Raw genomic sequence first — 9,791 nt, forward strand, 5'->3', positions numbered from 1 at the left:
ATCCCATTTACCACTGCAACAACAACAACAAAAAAACCCTAAGAATAAACCTACCTGATGAAAGAAACAGATGGAGAAATATTCCATGTTCCTGGGTTGAAAGAATCAATATTGTGAATTATACTACCAAAAGCAATCTACAGATTCAGTGAGATCCCTATCAAATTACGAAAGGCATTTTTCACAGAACTAGAACAAAAAATTTCACAGTTCGTATGGAAACACAAAGGACCCCAAATAGCCAAAGCAATCTTGTAAAAGAAGAACAGAGTTGGAGGAACCAACTGTTCTGACTGCAGACTACACTACAAAGCTAGTCATCAAAACAGTATGGTACTGGCACAGAAATAGAAATATAGACCAATGGAACAAAATAGAAAGCCCAGAGATAATCTATGCAAGTACAGCCACCTTATCTTTGACAAAGGAGGCAAGAATTTACAATGGAGAAAACTATCTTCAGTGAGTGGCAATGGGAAAACTGGACAGCTACGTGTAAAAGAATGAAATCAGAGCACTTCCTAACAGCACACACAAAGATAAACTCAAAATGGATTAAAGACCTAAATATAAGACCAGAAACTATTAAACTCTTAGAGGAAAACATAGGCAGAACACGCGATGACATAAATCAAAGCAAGTTCCTCTATGACCCACCTCCTAGAGTAATGGAAATAAGAACAAAAATAAACAAGTATAATCTAATTAAACTTAAAAGCTTTTGCATAGCAAAGGAAAGTATAAACAAGGTGAAAAAAAAAAAAAAAAAAAACCCTCAGAATGGGAGAAAATAATAGCAACTGAAACAACTGACAAAGGATTAATTTCCAAAATATACAAGCAGCTCATGCAACTCAACACCAGAAAAGCAAACATTCCAATCAAAAAGTGAGGAAAAGACCTAAACAGACATTTCTCCAAAGAAGAAATACAAATGGCTAATAAACACGTGAAAAGATGGACCACACTGCTCATTATTAGAGAAATGAAAATCAAAACTATAATGAGGTATCACCTATCAGTCAGAATGGCCATCATCAAAAAATCTGCAAACAATAAATGCTGGAGGGACTATGGAGAAAAGGGAAACTTCTTGCACTGCCTGTGAAAATGTACACTGATATAGCCACTATGGAAGACAGTACGGTGTTTCTTTAAAAAAAACTAGGAGTAAAACTACCATGAAAAGTGAAATGTGAAAGTGAAGTTGCTCAGTCGTATCCGAGTCTTTGTGACCCCATGGACTGCAGCCTACCAGGCTCCTCCCTCCATGGGATTCTCCAGGCAAGAGTACTGGAGTGGTGTGCCATTGTCTTCTCCAAAACTACCATATGACCCAACAATCCCATTACTGGGCATATACCCTGAGAAAACCATAACTGAAAAAGACACATGCACCCCAATGTTCACTGCAGCACTATTTACAATAACTAGGACATGGAAGCAACCTAGATGTCTACTGACAGATGAATGGGTAAAGCAGCTGTGGTACATGTATACGATGGAATATTACTCAGCCAAAAAAGGGACACATTTGAGTCAGTGCTAATGAGGTGGATGAACTAAGAGTCTATTACACATAGTGAAGTCAGACAGAAGGAGAAAAACAAAATATTATACGTTAATGCATATATAGCAGATCTAGAAATGTTGCACTGATGAACCTACCTGCAGGGCAGCAATGGACACACAGAGAGGACAGACTTGTGGACCCAGGAGGGGAGGGAAAGGGTGAGACAAACAGAGCAGTACGGAAACATGCTCACCACCATATGTGAAACAGAGAGCCAGTGGGAATTTGCCGCATGGCTTGGGGAACTCAGCGTGGTACTCTGTGACAATCAGGAGCGGCGGGACCAGGCGTGAGGTGGGACGGAGGTTCAAGAGGGAGGGGACATACGTATACCTACGGCTGATTCATGCTGATACATGGCAGAAACCAACACAATATTGTCATTATCCTTCAATTAAAAACAAATACATTTAAATAAATACAATTTATATCTTAAAAAATAAAGTTATTAGAATATTTTTCTAATATCCTGACTCAAGCTAATAGCTGGCTTATGTTTGTCTTTTTTTTCATATTTAGTTGCATTTCATTTGTTTTGTTACAGACCCTGTAGTCACGCCTAGACTTTCCAAACTGAAAACATTACATCTATATACGATCTACAAAGTCAATGTATGATCAATGATCAAACTGGAATATCTGAAAGAGATGCAATTTTGAATTAGTGTCAATGTTTCATATTTCTATTTTCTGAGTAAAGAAATAAATATACTTTCTTGTTATAAACCAAAATAAATCTTAAACACTGCTTAAAAACAAAACAAAACAATGACTATCCACTGTGTGTGCTACATCGCTCTGGACCACATCAGGCTGCTCCCATAGAACCTAGGGAGCAAGAGGGAGCTATGTAAATAAGATGCTCATGCTATTTGCTGCACTATGAATAATAAAGGCCTTTGTCTCTACCAGAATCGTGTATCTTCTGCTAGCATCCATGAAATGGTAATACGCTCTAGCTTTAAAGCAGGGTGTAATTCTAGACTCAAAAGTAAAAATCTTGAGGCTATGAATACTACTTGCTATTGAAAACAGTATTTACTCACAATTATGTTTGTTTTAGGAAAGTAAGTTGCTAGACTATGTATTGTAAGAAATTAATTTTACCCCTGTGAAGATATAATATACACAGACACTATAATTATTAACCCACTCTATAATTACTGACTTTATTCTGTAACCTCACTTGTCCATAAGTGGTGAACAATCAAGGCAGGCAACAGGCAATATCAAGACTGTCTGCATTTCTCATTTTAGAGTTTCTTATTTATTTTTACACAAGACAAATGTGACTTTTTGATCAACAGAATAAGATCAAACATATCTCAACTGCAACACTTGAAGCAAAAACATAATCAAGTAATGCTTTAAAATTCTGAGAAAATTAGGTTCAATCTAGAAGTCTATGCTCAGCCAACCAACCAATAAGGTTTAAGGTCATAAGAGATAGTAACTTCAAAACATTTTCCTCCCAAGCACTCTCTTTCTCTCAGAAAGTTATCAGAAAGTTTAGTTATTGACTAAGAGTAGAGAGTAAACCAACAGATAGAAGCATCTGAGATGCAGGAAACTGAAACCAACAATGAAGCAAAGGGATTTCTCAGAATGCATGCAAAGGTGCGTCTCAAGACGATGGTTGCATGCAGCTCTCAAGAGCAAACAGTCTTTGCTAGAACAGAAAGATGGAGAAACTCAGAAATGATTTCATCCTCTCCACTCCACCAAAAAAGGAACCAATAAATTATCTGATGCTGTTTATACAAACAAATTGTTTTTACAGTTCTATTTAAGAGTATGGAACAATCAGTTATGATATACAGAAAGTTAAACAAATGAGGGGGGAAAAGCAACTATTACTTCAGACAAAAATTAAAATTCTACAAGAAAAAAAACAGATCACTGAACACTTCTGCACTTATCAGTGAGAATTTACATATGCACAACAGTTTAAACTTTACACAGTAACTTAACTAAAACTGTAACAGCAGACAGAGGAAGAAGTATTAGCAGTGAGGTGTTCTAGGACATCTGGCTATCCCCAAACGGAAAGTCAAAATAAAATAACTGATAAGCCAAGAAACAGCACAAAAGTTGGCAGTATTTACTAAAATTCATCCTCCCAAGTTTCCTTCTCATAAGAATTCTACAGATATATACAAACATAAGCAAAATGCTACCTGAAGAAGGTATTAATTACAACACTGTATGAAATAGTAAAAACACTAAAATCAATCTAAATGCTCACCAATAGGTAAACCATTAAATAAAATCCATACAATTGAACATTACACAGCATTTTAGAAATAATGTTCTAAAGAATGATGTAGCTCTAGTTGTACTGATATGAAAATCTTCAAGAAACAAAAATTAAATGAAGAAAGCTGAAAAGCATTTGCTATCATTTTTGTAAAGAAGATAACTTTCTACATAAAAGTAACAACATAAAAATATAAAATACAATAGTGAAAGAAACATCTAAAGTATTGAAAATAGTTATCTCTGGGATATAGAACTAAAGGGTAGGGAGGGGGTGCTATTTCCATTGTAAGACTTTAAGTACTATTAAATTTTTTTAATTGCTTAACTAAGATCATGGCATCTGGTCCCATCGCTTCAAGGGAAATAGATGGGGAAACAGTGCAAACAGTGGCTGACTTTATTTTTCTGGCCTCCAAAATCCCTGCAGATGGTAATGCAGCCATGAAATTAAAAGACACTTACTACTTGCAAGTTATGACCAACCTAGACAACATATTCAAAAGCAGAGACATTACTTTGTCAACAAAGGTCCGTCTAGTCAAGGCTATGGTTTTTCCAGTAGTCATGTATAGATGTGAGAGTTGGACTATAAAGAAAGCTGAGCACCAAAGAATTGATGCTCTTGAACTGTGGTGTTGGAGAAGACTCTTGAGAGTCCCTTGGACTGCAAGGAGATCCAACCAGTCCATTCTGAAGGAGATCAGCCCTGGGATTTCTTTGGAAGGAATGATGCTAAAGCTGAAACTCCAGTACTTTGGTCACCTCATGCAAAGAGTTGACTCACTGGAAAAGACTCTGATGCTGGGAGGGATTGGGGGCAGGAGGAGAAGGGGACGACCCAGGATGAGATGGCTGTGGCATCACCGACCCAATGCACATGGGTTTGGGTGGACTCTGGAAGTTGGTGATGGACAGGGAGGCCTGGCCTGCTGCAATCCATGGGGTCAAAAAGAGTCGGACACGACTGAGCGACTGAACTGAACAGATTGTGATTAAAATAACAGTAATTTTTAAAAAATACAGAGCCTACAGAAGGCTAGGTAATTTGAACCAACTCAATTAAAGAAAACTTTAAAAAGCTCAACAAAATATAAGAAATGTTTCCTAAAAATAAAACCTAAGATTAAGAGCATTCACCTTCACCAGGAGATTAAGATTCAGGAGAAGGTTATAACTGGGAAAAGTTAGAAAACTGCTTGGGCACCGTCCGCCCTAGAGACAACTTGCTGAGGCAGGAGACTTGGCCCAGAGGCAACCTCAGCAGACAAAGCAAAAGAAGGGTTGGGACCCCAAAAGCTTAACTGTAGAAGTAGTTAAGAACCAGAATTAAACCTTGCTCTAGCATAGTAGTCAGCCACCTGCGTGCTCCAGAAAATCTAAAGCCTTAAAGTTGGGCTTAATAAAAAACAAAGGGTATCTTCTCACCTTAGGCCTCAAATTATTCCACAACTAAGTTTTCAAACATAATATCTAGTTCAAAGATAAAACAGGCACACAAAGAATAATACAACAGATACAGACCCCCATGGGCTCCCAATGCTGTCTTCTCAGACAGATTATATAATAACTACATATTTAAGTATGTAAGACAAGATGGAAAATTTCAGCAACAAAAGAATCAAATAATACAAGCTAAAAGAAAATTAAAATTCTAGAACTAAAAAACAAAATTAGGCACTCACTGAATAGATTTAACAGCAGACAGCGCATAGAGCACAAAAGAACTGGAAGGTAAGTCAGAAGAAGTTTCCGGAACGAAGCAGAGAAAGGAGGACGGTGCACACAGAAGAGAGGTTAAGAGACACTGTCTACGATGAAACGGCCAGACACACGTTTAACTGGCGTTCCAGGAAGAGACAAAAAGAGAACGGGGCAGAAGCAGTGTCTGAAGAAATGCACACATGCGAAGTCACATCAGTCATGTCCCAACTCCTCGCACCCCATGGACTATAGCCCACCAGGCTTCTCTGTCCATGGAATTCTCCAGGCAAGAATACTGGAGTGGGTTGCCATTTCCTCCTCCAGGGAATCTGCCCGACCCAGGGATCGAACCCATGTCTTTTGTGTCTCTTGCGCTTGCAAGTGGGTTCTTTACCACTAGTGCCAGCTGGGAAGCCCTGTTTGAAGAAATAATGACTGAGATTTTCCAGAACTGATGAAAACATCAATCCACAGAATCAAGAATTTCCTGCAATCTCAGAGTAAATAAAAGAAATCCACACTTAGAAATGTCATCATGAAATTGCAGAAAACCAGAAAGAAAAAAAACTTAAAAGCAGTCAGAAAAAAAAAGCAAAGCCTTTAAAAGTGTAATACTTAGACTGATTTATCAATAGTAACAGAAGCCAGAAAACAGTGGAATGATGCTCTCAATGAGTAAACAACAAAAATGGCCAACCTAAATTTCTATGCCATCTGAAAATGTCCTTCACAAATAAAGATGAAATAAAAACATTTTCTGACAAACAATAACAGAATTTAGACATCAAGAGACCCCATGCAGGCAGAGGAAAAGTTAAAGGTTTAAGAAGAGGGAAAAGAGCAAATAAGATGGAAACATGCTCTCCAGAAGAATGTGATTCGCGGAGTTCAACGCTTTAATTATTACTTGCTTAATCTTTTTTTAGTACTCTAAGGGCAAATTCTTTTACTTGATATTAACATCCTATTTATCTCTAGACTCTGCACGTTGTACTTCAAAGGCACATCTGCAAGCAGTTCATTTCAGATTCATGTCTTTAAGATCTTAGGCCCGAGATTTACTAAGACTTCGTTATCATTCTGACTCTTGCTTATCTAACTTATTATTACTGAATAGGCAGAAAAATAAGTAATAAAAATAATGGATACTGAGTATATAAGGTATCCTTCATTTATGCTGATATGAAGTTAGGTTATTACCTACTATCTTTGTAACTCCTCATTCCTTTTCCTCTTTCCTTTTCTCCATAGAATTCATATTTAGAATGTGAGCTACAGGTTAGATTGCCTGAGTTAGAAGTCCAGACACTAACCTTTAACACCCAAATGTCACTTGGTAGTATATTTAACCTCTTTATGCATCAGTTTCCAAATCATTAGGACAGTAGTAAAAATTGTTATTTTTCACATAGGTTATTTCAAGAATTAAGATCTAAAATACACACAGAAAAGCACTAAGCAAAATATCCATCACATAATAAACATTCAACATACATTAAAAACAATTTTTTCTCAAAAAAAGTATACAGAAACTACATTTTAAAAGCTATGAATTTTAGAAATTATATATTTTATAATTATTCTCAATAATTTTGTAGTAACAACTAATTACTTAAAAACAAAGAAATACTTACTTGACTAAATCTATTCTGTTATTGATGGCAGCCCAATGAAGGAGTGTAACATTTTCTTTGTCTGGTTGCCTTACATCATAACCTGCTTCCACCAATTCTCGGCAGCGTTCATATATTCCATATCTTAAAAGGAAGGAAAACGTGATTGTTACTACTATTTGACAAGAAATTTAAAGCTGAAAATAACATTTCTACAAGAAACTGATGCTCCATTTTGATACCTGGAAACTAAAAAGGCTTTCTCAATATAAAGTGTTACTTTAGAAATATCAATATTCCAACAGCTTTTACTAACCCGTTTTATAATTTTAAATTTCTCTTCTCTAAGAATGCAATAACTCATAAAGTAGGAGAGAATAGGATACTATAAATAAAAATATCTATCAGTTGTTTGTTTTTACTAACATCACCACTATTCCACAAAACACTGAAAGCAGCTTATTAAAAATACATACAATTATGTTAAAATATTGTCATAAAGAAGCAATAATGAAGAATTTATCATTGATTTAGAACAACATCAAAAAAAAGGATGTCTTACACCTGTAAGATACTTTATTTAGAAATTTAGCTTTGGTATTCCTAAAGGCAAATGAAAAAAAAAAAGTGTGGAGGTGGGAAGTAGGGTGGGTGGGTAAGGGTCTTGAGAGTTTAAGTCAATGAGACATAAGAGAAAGTTTACTAGAAGAGCTTGAGAAAAGAAGTTAATTTAATAAAGAAGAAAGATGCATGCACAGAGCTTAACCTTTTCCTCTCTTTCTGTTTAGGTCACTGTGTGACTGCACATATATTTCTCAAAATGCTATAACATGGAAATTTTTATGCATAAGCAAAAATGCAAAGAATAATACAACAAATCACCAAGAATCCACATGGAGTCTCAAAAACCATCAACTTTATCCAAAACAAAATACTGGATCCTTGGAAATAAGCGACACAAAAACAAATTTAAATGAGCTTTGACCATATTAATCAGAATGGCCTCCAAAATGGGGAAGGCGTACCACAGGGTGAGGCTGGGGGAAAGTCGACACAATCATGGAACATTTGCAGCAAATATTAAAACTGCATTCACATTACAGTTAATAGAGAAAGAAATTGATCTTCACTAACATTTACCAGTCTGCATTGCTTTAATGCTTGCCTACATTGGCTCCGTACTGCGTATGTACACACACACACACACACACACACACACACTCACACACACTCACACGCGCACGCACAAAGTCAGTCAACCTAAGCAAACAGCAGCAGTTCCACAATGCACAAGAGATGACAAGAGCACCTTCAGTCCTCTGTTCTTTTTCAGAAAACTGTTGACATGTGCCCAGTTAAGGGGACTATGACCAAACAATTGAACACACACACACACACACACACACACACACACACACACACACAGAGGAATGTTCATGAGAATGATTCATAGTAATTTCAAGAGAAGTTTCCTTGGGGAGATAAGGAAAAAAGGATGCCGAGCAACCTGCAGCAATTACAGCAAAATGTTAGCATCTGCTTAATGTGACAGTTATATTCTTCTCTATATGTATCTAGAGGATTAAAACATTTCAAAATTTAAATAAATGTTTTAAAAGGTAGAAATCATAGACACATAGTTAGAGGGTATTTGAGGAATAAAGAAAGGTGGTTTTTCTTCTTAAGAGGAAAGATGCTGGAGTATATTTGCTGATGGAAATCATGCATTAGAGTGTGAGGTTAATGACAAAGGAGAGAAGGAATATATTAATAGCAGCAAGGTTTGAAAGGAAGAGTTAATGCAGAGCAGTGTAACTGGCTTGATGAATAGAGCCGGCAGGGTGTGCTTTGCTTTCTGACTGTGCGTGCATGTGTGAAGCAGGGTGGCAGTGGACTGAGGACTTCAGGGAGTTTACCTCTCCATGAAAGCAATGAAAAAACTGGCACTATCAATGTTTGGGGCTTTTCCAAAAAGTTCTTCTCACTGGTAAAGAATCCACCTGCAATGCAGGGGATGCAGGTTCACTCCCTGGGTCGGGAAGATCCCCTGGAGAAGGAGATGGCAACCCACTTCAGTATTTTTGCCTGAAAAATCCTGTGGACAGAGGAGCCTGGTGGGCTACCGTCTATGGCGTCACAAAAGAGTCAGAAACGACTCAGCAACTAAACAACATCAAATTTTTCAGAATCGAGGGGAAGAAAAAAGTTAACAAGACTTTCAGCTACCGAAGGTATCTTTGGTCAAGAAAAACAGGAAGACTTTGAGGAAGAACAGAGGACTTTGTGGTATTTTAAAATACCATACTCCCACACTTCCCTGGCGGTCCAATGGTAAGAAACAGCCTGCCAATGCACGGAACATGGGTTCAACCCTGGTCTGGGAAGATCCCACGTGCTGCAGGGCAACGACGCCCATGGCCCACAACTCCTGAAGCCTGCAGGCTCCAGTGCCTGCACTCCACAGCAAGAGGCGCCACCGTGATGAGAAGCCGGAGCACCCCAGCCAGAGGACCCCCCCCGGCGCAGCCAGGGAGGACCCCCACGGTCACAACCAGAGAGGACCTGCCACAGCTAGAGAGGACCCCCACTGTCACAACCAGAGAGGACCCCCCACCTGCCACAGCTAGAGAGGACCCCCCACCTGC

General features: G+C 37.8%; 1 protein-coding gene across 1 annotated transcript in view; it reads right to left on the reverse strand.

Annotated features, from left to right (window-relative positions):
- Positions 1–9,791, reverse strand: part of ZDHHC17 (zinc finger DHHC-type palmitoyltransferase 17) — a 98,765-nt gene that overhangs the window by 63,026 nt on the left and 25,948 nt on the right. The window contains exon 5 of the mRNA XM_040233979.1: positions 7,168–7,321. Within this exon, the coding sequence (XP_040089913.1) occupies positions 7,168–7,321 (154 nt within the window). The remainder of the gene's footprint in view (positions 1–7,167; positions 7,322–9,791) is intronic.

Source organism: Oryx dammah, unplaced genomic scaffold (assembly GCF_014754425.2).
Source record: "Oryx dammah isolate SB20612 unplaced genomic scaffold, SCBI_Odam_1.1 HiC_scaffold_29, whole genome shotgun sequence".
Lineage (NCBI taxonomy): Eukaryota > Metazoa > Chordata > Mammalia > Artiodactyla > Bovidae > Oryx > Oryx dammah.